Below are 25,272 nucleotides of genomic sequence, written 5' to 3' on the forward strand. Positions count from 1 at the left end.
ACACGACATGTCAGATCGTTGAGTGAATATGAATACAGTTTCCGTACATATTGCTGAATAGGCTAGTTTAATAATCTCATCCCTTCCCCAACGAGGTGTTATAAGTTTTGTTAAAACTCGTGCATGCTGCATTTACCTGTATTCACACACCAGAGGGACTATTCGACGGGGCAAACGAGACATTAAACCTTGTCCGTGTTCAATCTTAGCTATATAATTAATACTTTTGATACACAAGTTTTAATGCGTGATTTCTAACCCCTTTGCACCTCAAGATTGAGCGTTTTTTGTTTAATTTCTCTTACAAATATATTGAATGTTCCATTTGGTCCAGACAGTAACATCGACACTGCTTCAGAGTTCACTGTTCCAACCTTCCAGCACACAGTGGCTGGGGATGCGTTTCCTTATTTGACAGCGAGGGTTGTTGTCAGAACATTCACAACAAGGTAGATGCTGAAAGAATAAATGAAGCAATCGAAAGGAATTCACGGCAACTCTACAGAAGAAAAAGTGTTTTGATCTCATTTAGCGTTAATATTTTTGCCGCAAGAGTATTGATTCAACGCCGAATACATGTTTTTGTCGCTACCTTTCAAAGCGCCTAAGGATTTGTTTTCAGCCAGCAATACCTACAGTAAGCTGTCTAGCTAACTAGCTAGCTAGCTGGGTACCTCAATGGCCAAGTGTCTCTGATTTTAATAAACTGGCTGGCTGGCTAGCTTGCAAGTTAGCTGGCTAGCTGGCTAGCTAATGTTTCCGACTGAGTGTAATGGAAACCGGTAACACCGTTAGCTTTTTAGCTTAAATGCTACACAAGTGCATCAAAATAAGTTGAAAGTGTATTAATTAGCCTAGCTAGTTTACTAGCCTCGACGCTTGGAAGAATGAGTAGAAAACATCATCATTTCAAAGGAGCAGAAGTAAGCTGCTGTGTGAAATACTTTTTGTTTGCATTTAACATCCTATTTTGGGTAAGTTGACTTTCCGTTGATAAGTTGTCTAATAATAATGGACTTTTTGTAGTTATCCCTTTTATAACACTGTTGTTACATTGTGACTGGGATGAATGACAGTGTAGTGGGTTGACCAAGTCGGTGTGACCATGGTACCAGAAAGGTACCGTCACTGACACCTAGTATGCCGCAGTGAGATGATGAAACAAGGATAAATCACGGTTAAATAATTTATCAGGAAATATAGCTGCGATGGTTTTGGCCTGTGCATTTGCATACTGCAATCTAATGTGGATTTGCCGAGACATATCTCACCATTCTAACATGATAGTAATGTTGGGCTTTGGAAGGTCAATTGGCAATACATCCCTTGTGTGTGTGTGTGTGTTGGAGGAGTCTGTGTCAGAGAGAGACAGAGAGAGACAGAGAGCATGAAGAGATAAAGTCGACAGTGACAGAGAGAGTAAGAGGCAGAGATAGTTGTGTTCCCTCTCAGTCCTTGTAAATAATAGTCCTTGTAAATCTTTTTAAACCAGGGGAGCCTATGTGTGTTGTTGTCGGTAGCTAACGGCCCCTACACATCCTTTTAGTCTCAGCCTTGACTATTAACCTGTTGTAATGACTCCTTGGGGCTTATCTCATCGTAGTTCAACCTCCAACAGCCACCCTAATGACAGTGAGCTATGGGCCACTGGAGCCCCTGGATTGTGGGCATCAACACAAGCCGTGTTATGGAGGCTCACTGCAGGCCTGACTAATCATCTCCTGTGCTCCTAAGAGGCCCCTGCCCTCCTGCTCCTCCTCATCCACCTCCCACTCATCCCTCTTTTTCACAACGAGCCTATAACTCTCCCCAGAGAAGTCACAGATCTCAAAGAGAGAGTTGTGATTGTGAGAAACACAATCACAACTCGCATTCCTCCAGTGCATCGCAAACCTTTCTCCATTTCTCAAGGGGAACTGCATCACACGCCACCCCATACCCACAGGTGTCTTCCAGAGGACTGGCTTGTGTTCCCACATTGTTCACGGTCTGTCTCCTGTACCCTCCAGCCTCCAGCTAGCCACCCTCCTCAGCGCTGGGGTTAGCAAGCCCCCTCCACCGAGGGGGCTTGCTGTTCCCACCACACCCCCACGTCCCGGTTCTCCATCTCTGAAAAGCATCTCTGTTCACACAGCCTCCCCCCCCCCCCGCCCTCCACGACCATGTTTCTTCTGCTCTGCATCAATATATCATGTGTGGGTGATGGAATGGCGTGTCTGGGTGGGTCTTCCCACACAGTGTCTGGGAGGGAAAAGGCCACACAGACTCCAGCGTCATCAGGCTCTCCTTTCCTCAAACAGTCCTTTCAGTGCCTGGGCTGCTATTGTGCTCAGACGCAGCGTGACAGTATTGTTTGTCACACACAAACACACTGAATGTGTGAGAACAAAGGATGGGTGTGTGTGTGTGTGTGTGGGGTGGAGGTGGGGGCTCTGGGTGTGTGTTTTCCTCTGATACATTAGATCCCACCAAGCTCATCAAGCAGCTGGGAGCCTCATGCCCCACTCCTCCATCTCCGCCTCCTTAACCACCACCTCATTCTCCTCCTCCTCCTTTCCCACCTTTAACACTTACTGCTTCTACTTTCTTCCTGGACCACCTCCTCCATCTCCACCTCCTCCATCTCCACTACCTGCTCCTCCATCTCCACCTCCTCCATCTCCACCACCTCCTCCATCTCCACCACCTCCATCTCCACCACCTCCTCCTCCATCTCCACTTCCTCCATCTCCACCACCACCTCCTCCATCTCCACCTCCTCCTCCATCTCCACCTCCTCCATCTCCACCTCCTCCATCTCCACCACCTGCTCCTCCATCTCCACCTCCTCCATCTCCACCACCTCCTCCATCTCCACCACCTCCATCTCCACCACCTCCTCCTCCATCTCCACTTCCTCCATCTCCACCACCACCTCCTCCATCTCCACCTCCTCCTCCATCTCCACCACCTCCTCCTCCATCTCCACTTCCTCCATCTCCACCACCACCTCCTCCATCTCCACCACCTCCTCCATCTCCACCACCTCCATCTCCACCACCTCCTCCTCCATCTCCACCTCCTCCATCTCCACCTCCTCCATCTCCACCACCTCCTCCATCTCCACCACCTCCATCTCCACCACCTCCATCTCCATCTCCACCACCTCCTCCATCTCCACCACCTCCATCTCCACCACCTCCTCCTCCATCTCCACTTCCTCCATCTCCACCACCACCTCCTCCATCTCCACCTCCTCCTCCATCTCCACCACCTCCTCCTCCATCTCCACTTCCTCCATCTCCACCACCACCTCCTCCATCTCCACCACCTCCTCCATCTCCACCACCTCCATCTCCACCACCTCCTCCTCCATCTCCACCTCCTCCATCTCCACCTCCTCCATCTCCACCACCTCCTCCATCTCCACCACCTCCATCTCCACCACCTCCTCCTCCATCTCCACCACCTCCTCCTCCACCTCCTCCATCTCCACCACCTCCTCCTCCGTGTTGTCTAGCAGAACAGTATCATCCCGCAGAGAGAGGGAATCTCAGCCACACACAATGATCTGTGGGCTAGCAGCATCCCAGAACTTTGCCTTGCATCGCAGCAAAGCCCCGTCGACTCTTCCTGGAGGGCTGTGACTCTCCTTATGGGAAGTTCACTGTGTTGTCATTTGGCGCTCATTGTCCTGGAATGACTGAATCACATGTCTGACTCATCTCAGCCCTCCAGTTCTCCTGCAGCTCAGAGACAGAGCAGCGTGTTCCGGCACGTTCTGCGTTTCCGTTGGCCGACGACGAGCTGTGCCTCGTGTGTGTGTGTGGGGGGGTGCTGGGGGTAAAAAAAACTGGATCGGTTAGGTAAACCACAGGCAATATGGCAAAATGTAGGTTACAGTTGAAGCCTTTATGCCGACATCACATCTTCTATTTTACTTGCAAACAATGCTGGTGAACCCCACACAGTCGTTTGTGAAGAGGTTGCATAGTGTAGGCTGGGCTGTATCTCAGAGACCACAATGGGGGATTGAAAGTGGTCCAAAAGGGTGACCACTTTCCAACCCTAGAATAATATCCAGCCCAGACTAATTGTGCAGTTACTGTATTAGCAGCAGACTAATGAGAGCTGTGTACTGAGTGTGTTCCAGTTCCTCTTACTGGAGCTTGTCACTGACACGCACACTCTCGCTCCCATGAAATAACACCTAGCCCCGTGCCCAGAATAGGCCCGTTCCTCCAACGAGTAATTAAGCGTGTTCTCCACTCGGGTTGGTGAGGTGTTTAGGAGCTCAGCACACTGTAATCAAGAGCTTGTTAAGCTCAAACCAAGTGGCCCAGCTAACTCATTTAGATTCAAGCTGTCTTATCAGCCATGGATGGTTCGTTCCTGGCCTGGGTTGTACTGACTGTCTGGGATGTTACTGCTTGGTGTACGCACTAGACCTAGACCTCCATGAACGGATAGGCAGGTATTGTGGCCCTGGGAAGGTAGCAGGGTTACGTAAGCAGCTTGCTGCCCCCTGGTAAATGCATCAGCCGACACAGTCACGGTGTGTGGAATGTGTGGAAATGCAGAATTTCACGAGTTGTTCTGGGGTTTGTTCCATGTTGATTGTCTCTGTGCCAGGGAGGTGTTCTGTGTCACAGAAACACCAGTGTGGCCGTGTTAAAGGACCAGTATTAGCTGTGTGGAAACGGGGGCTTGGAGAGGGCTGTTGTTTATAATTGTGTGTGTGTGTGTGTGTGTGTGTGTGTGTGTGTGTGTGTGTGTGTGTGTGTGTGTGTGTGTGTGAAGTATCACTCATCCTTGGGCAGGGATTGTCCACAGTTCAGTCGAGGTTAATAAGATGGTCTGTCTCAGAAGGACATCACATCGAGTATCAGTAATCCCAGCGGCACCCTTCGCCCAGCAGCCATTACCATCGCTGTAAACACACCTGCACACTCTCACTGTGGTCCTTCAGCCTGCACCTGCGCACACACACACACACACACTGTCATGCACAGCATTTTAAAATTGAATACCCCCAGCTACATACCGCTACACACACATATTCATACACACACACGCACACACATGCATAGCATCCTGATGAGGGACAGACAACACAGTGTGTAGTAGCTGGGACCTCTGTTCTCCTTCTCCCAGGGCTCTTGCCAGGCTTCCTAATCAGCGTGGATTACTTTGAGCTCGCGGAAAATGGGATTACGCCACTGGGTGACCTGCCCTATCTGATCTCTGATTGCCTGATTTACCCCGGCTTTCTCTGGAGCCCCTCAGTCCTAGTACAGACTCCCTGCACACTACCAGTCCTAGTACAGACTCCCTTCACACTACCAGTCCTAGTACAGACTCCCTGCACACTACCAGTCCTAGTACAGACTCCCTGCATACTACCAGTCCTAGTACAGACTCCCTGCACACTACCAGTCCTAGTACAGACTCCCTGCATACTACCAGTACTAGTACAGACTCCCTGCATACTACCAGTCCTAGTACAGACTCCCTGCACACTACCAGTCCTAGTACAGACTCCCTGCATACTACCAGTCCTAGTACAGACTCCCTGCACACTACCAGTCCTAGTACAGACTCCCTGCACACTACCCTGGCTTAAACATTCCATGGAGAGTGACTAGCCTATATGGATAGCAGTGTGTTGTTGTTAGGTATAGTATAGGGCTGTTTATTGTAGGCCCTTGGGTGGCGGTTGCATCATTCTGTTGGGCTGTATGGGACAACGCAAATTGAATTTCTAGGCCTGTGGCTTGAGTTAATTTAGCTCTAACAATGAAGGCCTAATGCATCTTAATTTAAAGATAGGCCTTTGTGTTAGGCTATATCAGGCTATTGTAACACGATTATACAATTCCAACGATCCTCTGCTATGAATCACAGTAAGAAACAAAGAAGTCTGCATTGGCTATTAAATTAGGCTTGTTGAATTGGAACAATTCGTTAAGGTCCATCCATGTGAATGGTAGAAGTGGACCATTAGATTATCTTCATAATGAACCGTCTCATAACGGAGCACACATCAGGATGACTGGACGTGTGTCTGCATGTTTGTGCTTAGGTGTGCTCGCGTGTGTTGAGAGGTGGATTTCATACATCTTGGAAGTGCCTGATTCCCACGCAGGTTAGCTGTGACGCAACAGCCTGAGTCCCAGGCATGTGTCTGGGGCTGGCTGCTGCTGGTTGTGCTAGAGCCTGCAGTCCACCCAGAGACACATGGCACTGGCAAAGACAGGCCTAGCCTACAGGAACTCCGGAAATCACAGTCTTTTGGACGGGAACCTTGAAATTAGGCCAAGAAATCTGTTCAAAGTCCTGACTGGAACCACAAGGCCATCATTAGTCTATTTCTGGGGTCTGTTTGTAGCTCTGTGTGGGTGTATCACTTATAAAATGAGTAGTGTTGGTTTTGTACAGTTTGACATCTAACCAGAGTCTTTTCAACATGATGTGATTGTTTTTCAGTTACTTGGAGCTTCGTTCCTTGCAATAGGACTGTGGGCATGGGCGGAAAAGGTAAACACACACACACACACACACACACACACACACACACACACACACACACACACACACACAGACAGACACACAGGCTGAAATGGGAACAGCCTACAGTAGAATACCTCACATTCCATTGCTTATTATTCTGGCTGTTACCTAAGTAACAAACCAAACTTCTTTGCACAGTGAGTTGAGCTAGAGCCGAGAGAAGCCACTGTACGCCACGGTGAATCTGGGCTGGATCTAATAAACCAGTCAGGAAAGGTCAGGATGGCCCCAGAGATAGCCCACTGTGAGCTCCAGTCAGATAGCATTGTGACAGCAGCAGTAGCATGCCGTTGCAGAAGCGTAGGACAGGGCTGCTGGCAGGATGGGTCCAGGCATGCTCTGAGGTAAAGGTATACTTTATGACCAACGTTTTTTTTCTTCCGAGGCTGTAAACATCTTGTTGTGTTAAGGTAGCAAGCTTACACGGACTTCCACCCCTCTCCGAGTGGGAATGCTCTTGGTACGCTCCGAAGCCTGACATGGGAACACACTCATTTTGGTTGTGGGGCCTTCAGCCTCCCCGCGTAACCAAGGCCCTGTTTACAGTACGGCCGAAAATAAGCAGCCTTAATAAGGAAACACATGCTTGTCATTATACATCATCATTTTCACGCACGCAGACATAGTCGTTAATGTCTGCGTATCTGAGAGCGCCAGTCTGGAAACGGAGATGACATCGCAGTTATATTTGTCTGGAAGTCCTAGTGGTGTGGCGGCTCGCCTTATCTCTTTATCTCACTAGAAACCAGAAGGTCAGACTCTGCCTCAGCCCAGCCCTGCATGAAAGATGAGCCCTTTCAGGCCTCATTCCAACTGATTTAATGATTCCTGAATGGTCAATCAGCTCATTAATTAGCTGGAAATTAAACCAAGTCGGAGCGTGATTGCAGAAAAGGTGTCGCCAATCTGTAATCGAAGGTAATTACCTGTCTGGTACAGAGTCCATCTGTGTATGACTGTAAATGATTCGCAGGGTTTTAACGATCAATCACAATATATTAATTTTCTTGGATCCTTGGGATTAAATTAGTGGAACCCACCCTTGTTGAAACTAGAAGGATTGTGAGATAATGAATTGCCGTATCTATTCCAATCGGCCCAGACCGTCCAACATCAGCCTGCTTTAAACAAGAGAATTTTCAGTAAGTTGTAAGAGAACCTTTTATTTGTCTGGAATCAGCACGGCCAGGCTCTGTCACAACACAGCCAGTGTTGTGGGCAGCAGCAGGGTTCCAGTCCACCTGGGGAGGAGGGCGCCCCAGGTGGAGCCTGTGGCCGGACAGCCCGGCCCAGGCCAGCCTGGCCCGGCATGGAGACCTTGACTGGCACGGCCGGGGGTGCTGGGCACTCGCAAGGAAATGTCAAAAGAAGGTTGTCTTTAGGAAGTGTTGGAATAGGGCCCAAGCCCAGGAGAGTTGAGTGCCAGACACAGTGGCAGGAAGATCACTTCTAGGAAGGGTGTGTGTGAAGGATGGGGGGTTGGCGTGTTGGGAACACGGCCAACGTCTGTTCACGTGAGTGAGAAACAGTGGCTATTTAGAGGAAATGCCAAAGGAAGGATGGCTTGTTTATGTTGGATCCAGGCCCATGTAACAATATGCTAACTCTCTCTCTCTCTCTCTCTCTCTCTCTCTCTCTCTCTCTCCCATCCTCTAGGGGGTGCTGTCCAACCTGTCGTCCATCACAGACCTGGGGGGTTTCGACCCCGTGTGGCTCTTCATGGTGGTGGGTGCGGTCATGTTCGTCCTGGGCTTCGCTGGGTGCATCGGAGCGCTCCGGGAGAACACCTTCCTGCTCAAGTTTGTGAGTCACCTCTCCGCCTCGCTCCCCCGCCTCGCCTCGCTCCGCCGCCTCGCCCCGCTCACGCCTTCTGTCGCTCCCACCTCGGCTCCGCAGCTGTCACCGCCTCCGTAGGTTTATTGATAGCCGTGTGAGGAAGACTCTTTTAAAGAGGGGCTTAATAGCTTCTGGCAGGCCTGTCTTCTTGGCCATTACCCCCCCTCCACCCCACCTTCCAGTCCCCAAGCCTATTAGCGTCCCTGTAGCCCAGCTGTTAGGAGGGGAGGGGGGGGCAGGGTGAACACAGGGAGCTGATAGTGTGCTTTGTGGGCTTGGGGATGTTGTTATAACCCCCCCCCCCCCCCCCCCCCCCCCCCCACCCATACTGTTCAGCAGTGCAACTGTCTCCCCCAGCGTTTACAGTAAGTGATGGCATAACGGTGCGTGCGGGGCCTCGGGGCTGCAGCCATGTTCTCATTCAGTCACACAGGAAGCCCCCCGAGACGGCCCTCCCAAGCCTGCACCCCCATCTGTCAGAGACAAGCTGCGGGCTCCTCGCCTCACAGACACCACAGCCGTGCTATTAGAGTCAGGTGGAGGTGGGAGTGTGTTTGAGGATTCAGGTTGCTGTCTGGGAGAGTGGGTGTGAGTGTGTGTGAGTGTGTGTGTGCTGACCGTTCCCCCCGTCCTCCAGTTCTCCGTGTTCCTGGGCCTGATCTTCTTCCTGGAGCTGACGGCCGGCATCCTGGCCTTCGTCTTCAAGGACTGGATCAAGGACCAGCTCAACCTCTTCATCAACAACAACGTCAAGGCCTACCGGGACGACATCGACCTGCAGAACCTCATCGACTTCGCCCAGGAATACGTACGAACCCACCTCCATATACAGAACCTCTATTAAACATCCCTCTCTTATCTCTGCCTAAGTCGTGGTAGGATCTGGCTCCGTTCCTGGAGCACTGCTGATTGGCTCCTGGTCCAACCAAGCCAATCTCTCACCTGTCCCTCCTGTGTCTGCAGTGGTCCTGCTGTGGAGCTCACGGGCCCAACGACTGGAACCTGAACATCTACTTCAACTGTACTGAGCTCAACCCCAGCAGGGAACGCTGTGGAGTGCCCTTCTCCTGCTGCCTGAAGGATCCGGCTGTGAGTGACCCACACACACACACACACACATACACACCTTCAGTCATAACCTGACAGACATGCGTCCACGTTAACCGCGGAGGCCTGGTCGTGATTGCTCTCCCTGTTCTGTTCCAGGAGGACGTCCTGAACACACAGTGTGGCTATGACGTCAGGCTTCAAGGGGTGGGTATCTGTTCCTTCCCCTGTTACCCGCCATGACGCTCTGTACCGGACCACTTCCTGTCTGTTATCGGACCACTTCCTCTCTGTTACCCGACCACTTCCTCTTTGCTGTCCCTGTCTTCTCCTACATGGCTCAGGGAGGTGGAGAGGGTGAAGGGTTAACTAGCTTTCCCTGGCTCCTATTCCTCAACCCTGCTCCTCCGCTCCACTCCATGCCTCAATAACAGTTTGTTTCTCTGGCAGGGATAATTGGTCTCCCGTTATAGCCCTGAGAACAGCCTTACTACTCTCTTTAATTGGGGACTCCAGTTGGTTATGCCAGTTCTGTCCCTCTCGTTCTTGCTTTCCTTCCTCCTTTCTGTCTATTCTGTGTATTTTCCTCCCTCCCTCCCTCCCTCCCTCCCTCCCTCCCTCCCTCCCTCCCTCCCTCCCTCCCTCCCTCCCTCCCTCCCTCCCTCCCTCCCTCCCTCCCTCCCTCCCTCCCTCCCTCCCTCCCTCCCTCCCTCCCTCCCTGTCTCTCTCTCTATGTCTCTCTCTCTCTCTCTCTCTCTCTCTGTCTCTCTCTGTCTGTCTCTCTCTCTGTCTCTCTCTCAATCTTCTGTGTATGTGGGTGTGGTGCTGACAGCTCCCAGCCCTGCAGTCAGCCTCCATTCAGCCAGTAGAATGCCATGTAAACACTCCCTTCTGTCATTGAACCAGTCTCCACAGCCTCCATGGGAACTCTATCTGGGAGTAGCAGTGAGTTCCTGAGGCAGATGTGTTTGTGGAGGGTTGGGTCTGGTGGGGTAGGGGGCAGGAAAGGAGACAAACAGAGGCAGAGAATAGCACGACAAAGGTTAAAACAGCTCCAGGGGAAGTCGGAACAACACGCAGACTTCCTAGCCTTTCGATTGGCTGCCTGGGGAACTCGGCTGCCCTTTGATTGGCAGAGAGCGAGTTCTCATTATTATTATTTTTTTTTCCTGGGAAACAAAGGCTTCCTTGGTGGAGTGTCCTGGGGGCCAACAAAGACAGCATTGTTAGGAGGTCCCTTTCTCCTCCACCGATCTTAGTGTCAGTGACACTGGCTCTTCTAAAGGCCACCTTGCTGCCGGGGCACGGGGCATGTTCTCCTGCGGCGCTCTCTGGGGGCATCGAGGACGGAGAGAGAGCCTTCCTCCTCAAGTCACCCCCCCGTAAAGATGATTCGATTTGTTCTACAACGCTGTGAAGTGTAGGCTTTGAGTTCGGACTGTCTCTCCGATATGATGCCCTCGTCACTAGCGGTGAAACCAGCAAGCATTGTGTATACACCATGACAGGTGGGGTGTGGGTTTCCTGCTGTAGTGATCACACAGTCGCAGGTTTAGGGAAGGTGTTTGCTCTGACTCGACTGTAGTCCAAAGGGCACTCTCGACTGGGTTGATTTTCTCCCTGATGCTCTCAAATCTCTTTCTCACGCTTTTTCTATTTGTTATTATATCCTGAACAGGAGCTGGATCAGCAGAAGTATATCTACACAAAGGGCTGCGTGGGCCAGTTTGAAAAGTGGCTTCAGGATAACCTCATTGTGGTGGCTGGAATGTTTGTGGGCGTTGCACTTTTACAGGTAAATATCATCCTCCTTCCAGGGCAATGATCGTGGATGGATGTGGGTGTAATCGCTGCCACCTGCTGGTGGAAAAACTCACATCCACCCATTGTCACCGATACCACTTCCTGTAGAGGTTCACAGTGAGTGAGGTGTGATTAACATCACTTCCTGTCTCCCTGCGTGCAGATCTTCGGGATCTGCCTGGCCCAGAACCTGGTGAGCGACGTCAAAGCCGTCAAGGCCAACTGGTGATGTGGTCAGGCTGAGGAGATGGAACCCCATGCTGCCAAGCCCCCCCCCCCATCCATCCCTCCCTCCCTCTAATAGTTCATAGACTCCTAAGAGCACTTGTTTACTGTCTTGCCAGGCAAGGGTTTACACAAACACACACAGAACCACAGGAGCCCTGTGGATGTCTTATTAAGCCAACTGGAGAATCAGACTCCATTTCTAGATCTTTCTTTGATTCCCGTCTTCAGTGAGGTGTGTTGTTGGACAGCTACCAGACCAGAAGAAAATGGATCAGGCCTCTCATCTGAGTTCATGAGTAGCATAGCAGCTTCATTCTTCTCTAAGGTACTTAACACGCCGTTCTGAAATGCCTTTAAGGTCTGGTTCTTAAGGTCTACCCCACTCCAGGATGTAGAGAGATGGGTTCTGGCTGCCTAGCTTGCTCACTGAGTCGTTTGATGTCGTATTGACCTTGTATGATGTATACACCACTAAGAAACAATCTGGTAGGCATGAAGCCACTTCTGCTAAACCCCCTTGCCAGAAAACAGGAGCCCGCTATTGTACATCTCTTCTACCAGACCAGGAGGGAACAGTCCTATTTAAGAATTTCAGATGTGTGTTGATTTCCTTTTTTTTTTGTTTTTTGTTGACTTGGAAATGTTTTTAGCCGAGGGCCCCATTGTTGTCTCACGTCAGAGAGGTGTCGCACTATGATGACATCATGGTATCACCTGGGTGGGCGGGCGCGGGGTGGGAGGGGAGGGGTCCAGTCTGTGTCCTCTCCTGGCCTGAGAAGGTCAAGCGGTCATTTTCATGTCTCTCCCCAGGCCTCTGTACCACATCAGAACCACACACACACACACACAGAAGGAGGACCGCGTCTCCAGTTCCACTCTGTTCTCCATGCTAGGTTCCTGCTGGTTCCCATCGGGACTCAGCAGCACTAGCTGTGCTCTCTACTGTGCCAGGTTCTGGTCGTGGCTAGGGAACTATGTGGGAGAGCACATTGGGGAGGTCCACCTCTGGTTGTTCTCAGAACATCTCTACAGCACAGGGTGGGGCAGATATGGGGGCCTGAATACTTGACCTACTGATCCAACTCTCATGGTGCCCTGTGTCCTCCAGCACCATTTGAAAGCTCGGGGACAAGCCAGTTATCCGTAATCTACTCTTTTTTTAAACTTTTATGTTTGCCTTGGTGTTTTACTTACTCGTGTCTGTACCTAACCTTTCTACTAAAGGTATCTCGTAGATAACTGCTCTTATTTTTTGTAATTAATAACACAGATAGATTATTCTCTTTATGATAGCAAGATATCTCAAATATAACATGAATGCTGCTTTGATGTTGACTTACATACTTTATATATAGTCCAGTAACCAGACTAATCTAACATGGTGATGGTAAAAAAAGAAAAGAAAAACAATGCCATATTATGATAATAGTTACTATGCATAAAGCTGAGGTATCATGTAGTACTTTCTACTCGTTTGTACTCTGTCAGTACAAAGTTGACACTTTGTGTTCCCTGTGTAAATGTCCTCTCTGGGAACCCTCTCCAGCTGGGTCATGTCTGCGTACCTCGCAGGCCAGTGAGGGCAGCTGCAGGCATGGCCACTGTAGAGCCAGGCTGGCTCATTGGTGACCCAGACCCAGAGTCCATGTATGACCACTAAACCCGTAGCTGTTCGTGTTCTGGAGCCGATGTGTAGCTGTTCAGGGATGAGTCGGAGAGAGCTGTGTCGCCCCCCCCACCCCCCCCCCACACACACACACACCCCACACACACACAGACACACACACACACCCCACACATGCACACACCCCACACATGCACACACACGCACACACCCCACACACACGCATGCACACACACACACCCCACACGAACGCACTCCCCACACACGCATGCACACACACACACACCCCACACGCACGCACACACACACACACAGATCCTGGCGCTCGTCTAGTCTGATTGAGCTCTTCACACAGGAGTCCTCACCCAGCCTGATTTCTCTCCTCAGATCAGGTCGGTGCTAGAATGTGGACATACTTACTAGTGGTCACTGACAGCCATGTCTGTGCACTCCACTAACTACAGGAAGGACTGGGACTAGGGCTAGGGCTGGGTGTGACGTAGTGCAAGGCTTGCTCCCACACCGGGGCTGGGTGTGACCTCGTGCAAGGCTTGCTCCCACACCAGGGCTGGGTGTGACCTCGTGCAAGGCTTGCTCCCGCACCAGGGCTGGGTGTGACCTCGTGCAAGGCTTGCTCCCACGCCAGGGCTGGATGTGACCTCGTGCAAGGCTTGCTCCCGCACCGGGGCTGGGTGTGACCTCGTGCAAGGCTTGCTCCTACACCAGGGCTGGGTGTGACCTTGTGCAAGGCTTGCTCCTGCACCAGGGCTGGGTGTGACCTCGTGCAAGGCTTGCTCCCGCACCGGGGCTGGGTGTGACCTCGTGCAAGGCTTGCTCCTACACCAGGTTTCCCCCAGTTCTGAGGAAGCTGTGTTTACAGGCCTTCGCCCAGAGCTCATATCATTGATCCGACTGAAGTTCCTCTCAGAGAGAACCAGAGGCTTCGCTAGGATTTGTTTGTTGAGATCCAGACTTAGCCACACTACCAGACGAAACCACAGACGCCATATTAGTCTGTCTTTGGGGAGACAGATTGTCTGGGTGTGTCCAGGGCCCAGGTGTTGAGCTTCTGCTGCGGTCGAACAAAGTAGACATGGATATGGTCCCAGTGGGGCCTCCACTTTGCTTGATTACGATAAAGACCAAACCGTAGCCATGGTAACAAATCACAAAACGGGTTCCCACACCGCTTATGTGAAACACTACCTGTCAGGGCCTGTATGCTGTATGTCTGCAGGCGGGAGAGATATGGCTCGTTCATTAGAAGGCCATATTGTTGTAGCACCATTCGACATGATCTTATTGTTTCTCTTGAGGAAAGGTTGGGGAGTGGGGGCTGTGGGGGGGGGGGTTGTGGGATAGCTGAATTATTTGTGTCCTTGATGGTGATATTGGCCTTGCAACATGATAGCCCTCGATGGGCTCTCCTCCCCTAGGACCTTCTATTCATTCCTGCGCAGGGGCGTCTTGCATATCATGAATGTATTTGTGTGATCAGGTCAGGACCTGTTTCTGCCCCCTCTCGGCCATGCTCTTCATCCTGGTGTCGTTCAACACACATCACCTGTTACACTTAAGGAATGTGAATCAATAAACGATGACTTTTTGTTACGTGATTACAATTCTTTCAGTTCGATATTTCTTTTCTTGGTGAAAGCAAATGGTACAGTAATCAGACTTTCTGGTTGAAGTGTGTGAGTGAGTGTGCGAGTGAGTGTGCGAGCGTGAGCTCGTAGTGTTTTAAACTTCATGATTATGGACCATCGTTTGCGTGTCTCGTGCATGTCACTTCCATCCTATGCATTCCATCTGTTATCTACACTAATTCGTTTAGAACCAGTGGATTCTCATAAACTGATACATATCCAGCATGAATGTTTTCACAGTTTCATTTGGTTCCCGATGTGCATTTATGAATGATTCATACCAGTTTTACCTTGAACGTGTGTGACATATGGGCTGTCTTGTATAATAAGAGCATGGCTGGTAGCAGCATTGCCCCCCCCCCCCCGTCTACCTCATTGCTAATGCTGGGCTACTTCGGTTGTGATAAAGGAAAGTATTCAGAATGATCTCTGACTTTGGGAGCAGCTCACAGCATCATCACATTTAAGATGGCACTTTTGAAAAGGTAAAAATAAGAAAACAAATATTTTGCATATTCCATTGTCAATCTAGATAAATCCAGTAGCGGTTGATGAGGTTTAAACAGGTGCACAAGACAGCAGCATGTTTGGCACTTTACCAGCTGACAGACTCAGTGGACCTAACCAGACCAAGCATTCCTCTTTAATGTCATATAATAATAGATTCATATTAAAATGTTAAATGAGTGGGGTGATTTTTTTTGTCATTGCTTAATCCCATTTTCTGCCTGAGTCCATGTGTTATATATTCAGTAGAGCAGAATGTAAAAAGATACTATTACCCTTCAGTTGATAAATGTTCTCAGTATTTAGAATTCATTTTCAAGGGTTGCCTTGCGAACTGTTGTGAACTGTCCTGAAAATGCTTTCTGAGATGGAATGGTCTATTACACAACCTATTGTGTTACGAATTTGCTTTTTCATATTGAATAAAGATATGATGCGTGCATTTCATATTTCTGTCTTCTGTTTGGCTTTTCTTCCAAAGTATAAAAATGAGACCTGACACATAGAGATGTAAACACCTATTCACCAAGGAGATATCTGGAGTTCTAGATTGAAGGCTATGAATACACTTCTGTCAAAGTAGAAAATGCAGAGAATTTAATAAAGCAACTATGCTGGAGGAGCCAGGTCCTCTAATACCCCTCCGTTTCAAATGAGCCTATATTGCTGTGTGAACTGAGCATGTGCACCATAATAATCATCCACTAGACGGAGACAAATCGTCACAATCCCTCATCCTACAGGAATTGACCAGTGGAAGCCTCACAACCAATGCTTCTGATCTTCCTGGCAATCACAGTCCTTCTACAAAGATGTCCAGTTTTTTTAACCAATTATGAGTCTCCTTGACCTGTATTTTGGACCGACACCACAACGTGTAGGCCTGATAGGCCACATCCAAGGGCTACTGAAACCTGACTGACTGTCAGTTGTGTTACCCATTTTCCCTGAGATTTTGTGTGGACATAAATTGCCCAACGTGTTTTAAGCAAATAACCAACTCATTTTCATGGGATTCTGTTTTAAGTGTTTTTGAGCTGTTCATGCAGACTACAACCGAGTTAGTTAGCTAAGCCGGCCATCTCATATCCGCATGATATCCTTTCATAATTCAAAACCAGAGATATTAAATACCACTTAAAAACATCATTCACTGACATCCCTTCAAGACACGATTACATTTCCTTCATGTTGTAAGTAAAGCAATTGAATCAACAGATGATTATCGGGGCTTTATGTTATTTTAAAGAAGACCTCACCATAAACAATCCCCCCCCCCCACACACACACACACACACCAGAATATTTTGTGGTGTTTTCAGGCAGTGAGAGACTTAGTGCATGAGCAGAGAGATCATCACTCTGTTCCTCCTAAGCTTCCTTGTGGGCCACGTTCTGCCCTCTGAACCCTCGAGCAGACCGATCATCTCCAGTAACCTTATTCCTGGGCTCACAGCGGTACCACTGACATTTCCCTGAGGTTTACAGGGAATCTGTAGTTGTCCATAATCCAACCCGGGTGGACGTATAGCCTTATACCTTGATTAAAACCACAACGAGAGGAGCGATGAGACAAGACCGAGAAGTCCCACCACATGGATGTGGGCTCAAATGCTGTAGCTTGAGAAAGGGTAGATCATTGCTTTGACAGATAACCTGGTGGGGGAGAGAGAGAGTCTGAATGTCAAAGAGGACCATACAGTTTATCTCTGGACCAGTATAGAGTTTCCTGGTTGGAAAAAAAAAGGAAGTCCGATTAGATTTCGACTGAAACAGTCGTCCTCATGTTGTTTCACATCACAGAGATGATATAAACTGATGTTAAACAGACACGTCCTTATAATGACCTCTTAAACAGACCGCGCTGAGCTGTTTGTGATGTTTCAAACGTAAGTCGGGACATGTCAAGTCTACTCTAAGATTACTCCAAATAATTATCCACCCGCCCTTCTGCCTTACCCTGGCATTTACCTGAGAGGAACAGCAGTTTGTCTGGAGGAGAGGTAAAGAGGTTGAGGTACAGCTAAGGTACGTTCGATAGTCTGAAGAGAACTCAGCAGAGACTTGAGCTATGATCATTTATGCAACGTTCCCAATCCTAACTGGATGCACATGTGCATGCCATCATTGGTGTGTAATATTTATTATGGTGTTGAGCTATGAGTCTGTATCGAGCCAGGAATGTCCTGTCAGAAGAAATTATTTTTTTCTTCCTATTCTTTTATCTTGTGAAGTGTCACCATAAACTGTCTGATAGCCTTAGCCATGTGCACAGATCCTTTTTATTTTCAAAGAGAGGCTAATTATTCAATTCGTTGTTGTTTTATAGCCATATAAGCCATGGTAATATGGTTTATATGATAATAGTCATAAGGTGATATGGATGTGTTTCAAACTTCCACAACAGGTTTTCCCTAGAAATATCAATCGGGACTTATATCAGACGCCTAATGTCTGGAAATTAGTAATAAAAGCAGAAAATATGGCATCTTTGCCATTTCAAATCTCATCCATCCACGTAATAAAATGAGCGGCAGTTTTCGTTTCTTTTTTTCATGTGCGTAAAATGGCAGCTAGGTGACCTGGGAGAGACAGGGGAGGGGATCGAGCAGATTGTCTGATTATGTCTGTCGCTCTTGAAAAGCGATTGATTTTATTTATGAGTCTGAACCGTCCTTGGTGAGGAGCTTGAAAGGCTTCCATTCAGCCTGCTATGTCGTCACATCTGCGTCATTTAACTTGGAGAAACAGCCATCACATGACCGGGCTCATCTTTTCCTTTTCATGTGGTGTGATAACTGAGGAACTCTTTCAGACTGGGGGAGGGAGAGCAAGGAAGAGAGGGAGGGAAAGAGATGTAGAGCGAGAGAGACAGAGATAAAGACAAGAGAGGGAGGGGGGCATGTGTGAGAGAGAAATGGGCTTCTAGGTGTTCAAGTGGCAAGTATCACGATACCAAAATGATATTTCCCTGCCCTAACCCAGCCTGAAGACCTATGGTTGATAGGAAAACAAGAAAGAAAACGGAAAAGCTTGAAACATATTGTTTTTGACAGGTGTGAGAGGACCCAGAGATGAGACGTAGGAGTGAGGTGCTGGGTCTGACACAGGGGGGTGTAACTGTGTCTTCCAGACATGACTGACAGTGCGGCAGGGACGCTCCCCTCCCCAAGACTCCTGGAGGAGGGCAGGGGGAGGCCACAAAATCAGACTCCTGTAGGAGCCCGAGGGGAGGCCCCGACATCAGACTCCTCATGTAGAGCAACAACTGCTGGCCTCCTGCAGAGTGACAGATGGTAAAACAGTACTGACACTGTTGGTGAGGGAGTTCTGTGTACAACCACAAAGCCTGTTCTGACACTTCTTCTTCTAAAGTCTGTTGTAATTGTACCGAAGGAGCATTCCTCTGCAGGATTCTTGAATGGAAGGCAGTGATGCCACATTCATTTTTACGTCACTGAACCTGTTTTGGATCTTTACCCCAGTAACGCTGGCAAGGGAGACCTCCCGAGCAGCTGATGGCCTTAGTGGTGTTGGCCGGACGGGGGAGTGAGATGATGACAGGAGAGACCCAGAGTTCATGGCATTCATTTTGGCCTAATGGGCCTGATTGGATGATTGTGTAATTGAATTGGACTTTCAGTGGTTACCAGGAAGCAGAAATCAATTGAATCAGAGCTGTATTCGATTAATGACAAGGAGGGGGATCAGGGGGTGGGATAGGTTGATGGGGGAGGGTGTGTGTGTGTGTGTGTGTGTGAGGGGTGGATGAGGGTGGGGGTAAGTGAATCCCATTCCTCCAGACTGCAGGCCCATGCCTGTTCTCGCCTTCCCTCCACCTCAATCACAAGGACGTTTCATTGGCTGATGAGCCCACTCAACGGTTAAAGGAGCCTTTAGATAGTTAAGTGTGAGCAAGTGGAGGAAAGTAGCTTTCCACAGGAGACATCATTCACTCTGATGGGCTCTGTTTTAAATAGACCCCAATCACATCGGATGCACAACACGGTCACTGGCAAGAATGTGTTCAAAAGTTTTTAATTTGGATTGGAAAAAATGACTCCAAAGCCAGTGAAGATTCTTCCCACAAAAATTATTATACTAGGCTGCTAAGCAACGGCAACTTGGCAAGGCTTGTTAGCGAATGTTTTGAAACCTGGGTAGCGGAATGCGATATTTTTAGCCATTTCCAGGTGTCCCATCTGACCTCTTAATTGGCTGGAGTGAGAATACGAGCCCTGTGGCTCAAAAAGAGAGGCTCCAGTGTAGTAATAATCTCTCTTCAGAATGACCCCCCTCAAACACACTCCAAAAACTCGCAGGCACCATGAACTCAGGGTTAGACACAAAACACTTGTATGGAAGTGGCCATATTCGTAACAATGTGTAAAGCTGGTTCCTCTAACCTGTCCTTGGGTCTTTCACCTTCGTCACTGAATACAAACAACAGAAGAGGGAAATGAAGGCCTTTCTTCAAAGCGTCCTCCGTTAAGCCTGTTACTTTGACACGGGTGTCGTCAATGACGTGCTACCACTCTGTGACACTATAAGCCAATTATGAAATACTACTTCAATGAACTCTTGGTACGTACTGTGCCGGAGTGTTCCCATGGAAACGTCATAACAACAGACTCTTGCCAAGAAGGTTACCGTCTATGTCAGACAGCTATCAGCTCGCCTGCAGGGCTTCACTGCAGGACTAGCACCCCTTACCAGGGAAGTTTCTCCCAGCTGTGTGTATGAAAGCGGAAAGGTGTTTTTCAGTGCTGAAATTGAATGTGGAAGTCGATGCGCAGGTTTGGTTTTGATGCAGCTCCGAGGTTGTCATATCACATTAAGATGGATGCCTGGTGGGAGGCGTTGCCAGGAACGAGGATGAAGAAGATCCCTGCCTCCCTGGAAGTTGGATCAATATGGCTCTCTCTGTATATCCAACACAGTCTCTCTCTCTCTTTCTCTCTCTCTCTGTGTCTTTCTGTGTCTCTTTCTCTCTCTCTCTGTGTCTCTCTGTCTCTGTCTCTCTTCCTCGCTCTCTGGCCTTCTCTCTGTATGTCATTCTCTCTTGTGCTTTTTTCTCTCTCCCTTGGCTTTTTCCCTCTCTCTCTTTATCTGACTTTCTGTCATCTTCTCTCTCTTTACCTCTCTACCATTTTCTCTCTCTGTCTCTGTGTCTCTGTCTCTCTCTGTCATGAGTTTCAATTCAATCAATACTGTGGTTAATGAATTAGTTTTTAAAAATCAGCTTGACGACTAGATGATACACGAGAGTCCCTTTCCATTGTATCAACACATTCCAACATTGTATGAATTACCCTTGTTTTGCATCTCATACACCATGATAAGCATTGATCCCAATGACAGCAGCAAAACTGCCACTTTCACTCCCTTGGCAAGTGTTCAACAAGCAGAACTCCTGTTTGTTTGACGAACACCCTGTCCATGTCCTCCACTCAGATCATTCACACAGGTTCTCACCAGAGGGTGGGGAGGGGAGGTTGGGCGTCAGGTGACGGACAGAGTAAGGGCCGTGAGGTGCCGAAAGGGTTGTTCTCGGGAGCCTGATCAATATCCCATCGTCTATACATCACCTCGCATTATCGTCCTCCGCCGGTCAGGTCAGAAGCTGGAGGAGGCTCAGCCAGGAGCTGTTTACTGAGGCGGAGACACCAGCTAATCACATCATATGAACTAGATGCATAGTACAAATGAGAGCGCACTAGGCTGGAGTCTCTGAATGCTGTTGTGAGTTATGAGTCGTTTGGGGTGAATCTGTTATGTGACCAACCTAAAAATCGAAGCGTGTCGAACAAGGGGTTTGGACAAGTATCCAACATGTGATGAGTGATTTCATCTATTGTATCTGATACTGTTTGGATGGATTAGGTTGCACAATGAACAACTGTTCTTCTCCGCAGACTGTATTGCTGTTTGGTATGAGGGAATGTGAAGGAGACGGCAAACAGACAAATGTTCTGTGTGTAGGCACCAGACTGTTATCACGAAACACCTCACTGGTCCGTTTCAAACTCTCTGACGAGAGAAGAAATCACACACGGATTCCTGAGACCTTCACCCTTGGAGCTGTTTATTAACAATGGTGTTTCTGGGAAGGAATGGCATGAGGCAGGAATGTACAGGCTTTCTTTGTGTCTTCGTATTCGTCCTCAGTAATTAGGCCTGAAGGAAGGTGTCCAGTGGTACAAAGCCACGTATTATGTTTCACAAGGACAACAAACTGGGTGCACTTCACTTGTTGCCTCATAATACAATGGCCAAAACGCCCGTATGGGATACCGAATAAATATGCTCTCTTCTGGAATAAAACAATTCGGTGTTTTCTATAGCATAATTGGAGAAAAGTAATATTGAAAGTCCATGCTGTTCAAAACAGAGCACATAGGCAATGCCTGTCGTACCACAGAAATCCACACAAAACGGGAAAAACACTTGTAACTATGCAAACGTGGAACACCAAAATAGACATGGTGTGTACACCACAACCCAGCCTGCGTGTGTTCCGCACCTCGTGGCCACATCGTTTGGAGTGTTTTGGCTTTGGGGGGCAAGATGGTGGGCTGGAATCCCCCTAACCCTTCCAGGCTTCTCATCTTCTTCACATAACGTCTCAAAGCAGACACGTTGACATGACTCTCTCACTCAACAAACACGAGTTGTTCTTCTGTTCAAATTCTGTATTACTATTATGACGCATACACTTAAATATAAATATTTATATGGAAAAAAAAAAGTATTCTCCCCTTGTAAAACAGTGGACTTTCTAAACAGCATGGAGACACTTGGATGACTTGGGAGTCCTTCTGAAGGGCAAAACAAGTGATTAATTGGTAAAACTGCTTTTTAGCTTGTTTGTTCAGTTCATGTTTAAGGCAGTCTGCCATATAATTACTTTAGCATAACATTTGGCACAGGCTTTGTGTTATAAATATATGTAAACATTCACTATCATCTATATCAGTGTTCTCCAAATCTGGTCCTTGAGGGGCGCTGTCCTGCATGTTTTAGATGTTTCCCTGCTCCAGCACACCTGATTCAAATGAATGGTCATTACCCGGCTTCCACATAGCTTGATAACAACCCATTCATTTGAAACAGGTGTGCTGGAGCAGGGAAACGTCTAAAACATGCAGGACAGCGGCCCTTGAGGACCAGGATTGTAAAACCCTGATCTATATTATAATGCAAGGAATCTGTGTGTGTGTGTCTGTATGAGTGTCTGTGTGCAATTGTTGTGGAAAAACTATCTCAAGAACCGGGCACAATGAATATGGCTTCAGCTATGGAGCTGGCCCTTTGATATAAATATAATATAATTGAGCTGAGCTGCACTACCGTAAGCGATTGTAATCTTGCGAGCCGCAAACAGGCATGTGACAAGAAACCCCATCTGAATTTAATTGTCAGTGGCAAAACAATTCATACAAACACCTAAAATGGATTACCTGCAAGAAAACCCCTAACCTGCTCAAAATCCATCGTTCATCTCTCAAAGATGTATGTCAATAAACATGTCAGCCCCATTAAAAATGATTAATTGTGAACAAACGAAATTGTCAAAATTAACCATGTCGTCAATATGCCATCACATAGTACTGTAAGTATTTTCTGATGTTCAATATAGATAAGCTTTTGATGACAATGATTGGGTAAGACTATTCAACAGAAAACATATCATGATGTCATGTTGATCAACATGACATCAGCAATTGGTAATGCAGGAAACAGCAGACAATTGTAGGCTAGATTAGTTTGCATGAATGTACAAAAGCATTGTAAATTTGTTCACAAGACTGAGTCAATACTTTTATGATATGCATACATTTCTAGATGGTGTGGAGGTTGAAAAAGTAGTTTTGAGAATTGTAACTACCTGAGAAATATAGGTACAAAAACTGACATAAACTGCAGCTGCATAACACTCACAAAAATCCAGAGTACTGCACTAGTTACTCTAGTACACTAGTAAATCTATAATTCCAGTCTGTTTGTGTGTCGCTGATGTCTTCATCGTTGACTGCATCACTGGCACTGGGGTGTGAGGTGTGGATAACATGAAAGATAACCTAATACATCCTACAGCTGTAGCTTGCCAGACTATGATGTGTGTTATGTATGTGTGAGTGTGTATGAGTATGAGAGTGTGCATGCGAGCGTGAGTGTATGCGTGTGCATGTGTGTGTTTGGTGTCTTTCACTGCGGATGGAATCAGGGGGAGAATGTCAAAGGAGAGCTGCCACTGGTTGAGAACTGTACAAACGACATACCGCTGCTATGAAGAGCCAGGGCTATAGAAGAGGTTTCTAAAAACTTTTTCTTTCACACTCTACTCTGTCAACAGACAGATTACTCATCGAATTTACAATGATAGGTACATGGGGAGTCAGGTGGCTGAGCGGTGAGGTAAGCGGGCTAGTAATCTGAAGGTTGCCAGTTCGATTCCCGGCCATGCCAAATGACGTTGTGTCCTTGGGCAAGGCACTTCACCCTACTTGCCTCGGGGAGAATGTCCCTGTACTTACTGTAAGTTCTGGATAAGAGCGTCTGCTAAATGTAAATGATACTTGAATGTGAGAGAGTTACTGTCTAAAAGGGTTCGTCAAAGTGGTTTGATATATCTGTGAAAGATAAACAAGCAAGGACAAGATACTCCTTCTCCCGGGATAGAAACCCTTTAGTATCCTTCACTCTCTCCAAGGTAGAACACACACAAAGAAATATTGTAGCATACAGAGGTTCCAGTATCTGCTGGTTCCTATGCCAACATTGTCATCCTTGGCCTGTTCTGCCCCAGACTATTCTGATGATGGGCTTTTGTGGAGAGGATTGTGTTTCGGGGCGGTTCCGTCCCAGGAACGCCAGACAGCGTCCTCACCTGATCCTCATCACTCTCACTTGGACAACACTTGGCAGCACTTTAAACTGTATTCTGGTGTCCAGACTTGGCAGAGCTGCTCTGATCATACCCCTTTGTTGAGTAACTCCACCAGTGTTTTCAAAACTCTCAGTCTCCCTGCAGACACCCCCGCTGCAGTGTGATCTAAATAAACTCAAGGAGTGCTAACCAACCGGAGAGCAGAAAATTGCTGGAATGCTACACTTTCATGTTTTCTTTTATCCGGCTTTGTACACACAGCACCCCTGGCATTCAGTCAGCACACGTGCGTGCGAAGCCCGGCACACCGTGTACAGATGTGTGCTTTCAAAATATTGCTCTTGCATGGGTATTTCTAATGCTGCGGGTATCAGATCTGAGTCTGCAATGACCTTGAGGTGACTGGTTGAAGCCACACACCTTGACTGGAGGGTTATTCAAACCAAAACAAGCATATTATCACCCCCTCTGGCTCCTGACCTCTCCAACACTTTCCTTGTGAACTCTCGTCTCTTCCCGGCGACGGCCGTCCACAGAGGCTGAAGGGTTTCCTGAAACCGGAGAAGGTGACATGGAAGGAGACAACCGTCATGTGTTTATCACCAGCACACAATGGGTTGATTCATACTAGCTGGAGGAGAGTCCTACTGGTCACACATTAGTAATGTATCACACGTTCTCTCCCAAAATAACTGTCTGACCATCTCCCTCTGGCAAACTCTCCCCCGACCTGCCAGGGAAGCTAGCTAAAGTGGAATGTCATTTTTGAACAGACAATATTCTGCATTGGAGAACCATGGCAACATATTTTAACTATGACAAATGCTGTGTAATCAGCCAGTTAGACATAAAGTTGAGACATATTCATTTTGTCTCATTTTGTCTTATTTTATTGTATATTTAATTATATTCTAATCCCACTTAGTACTGCTAGTTTATGTACCCTTAGTATAGTTAGTCCACATATTTAAATTTTAGGTATATGTTTATTGTATGCACCTTCCTGCCAAAGCAAATTCCTTGTCTGTGCAAACTTTCATGGCGAATAAATCCCATTCTGATTCTGATTCTGATTCTGATTTTCCAAACTGTCTGACAAAGGGATGAATAAAACACTTTCCTCGCTTGTTTTTCAGTATTTT

At 47.8% G+C, this 25,272-nt stretch overlaps 1 protein-coding gene across 3 annotated transcripts; it reads left to right on the forward strand.

Annotated features, from left to right (window-relative positions):
- Positions 1–461: 461 nt before the first annotated feature.
- tspan17 (tetraspanin 17) lies at positions 462–12,169 on the forward strand. 3 transcript variants are annotated; one of them, XM_067247454.1, is made up of 8 exons: positions 462–974; positions 6,466–6,516; positions 8,206–8,352; positions 9,023–9,193; positions 9,349–9,474; positions 9,592–9,639; positions 11,111–11,227; positions 11,399–12,169. In XM_067247454.1, exons 1-8 carry the CDS (start codon positions 888–890, stop codon positions 11,462–11,464), a joined length of 813 nt encoding a protein of 270 aa, XP_067103555.1. In that variant the 5' UTR covers positions 462–887; the 3' UTR covers positions 11,465–12,169. The 3 variants fall into 3 exon arrangements, with proteins under 3 accessions (XP_067103555.1, XP_067103556.1, XP_067103557.1); XM_067247455.1 differs by lacking the exon at positions 9,592–9,639; XM_067247456.1 differs by lacking the exons at positions 462–974; positions 6,466–6,516 and adding an exon at positions 7,332–7,467.
- Positions 12,170–25,272: the final 13,103 nt, after the last annotated feature.

Source organism: Osmerus mordax, chromosome 12 (assembly GCF_038355195.1).
Source record: "Osmerus mordax isolate fOsmMor3 chromosome 12, fOsmMor3.pri, whole genome shotgun sequence".
Classification (NCBI taxonomy): domain Eukaryota; kingdom Metazoa; phylum Chordata; class Actinopteri; order Osmeriformes; family Osmeridae; genus Osmerus; species Osmerus mordax.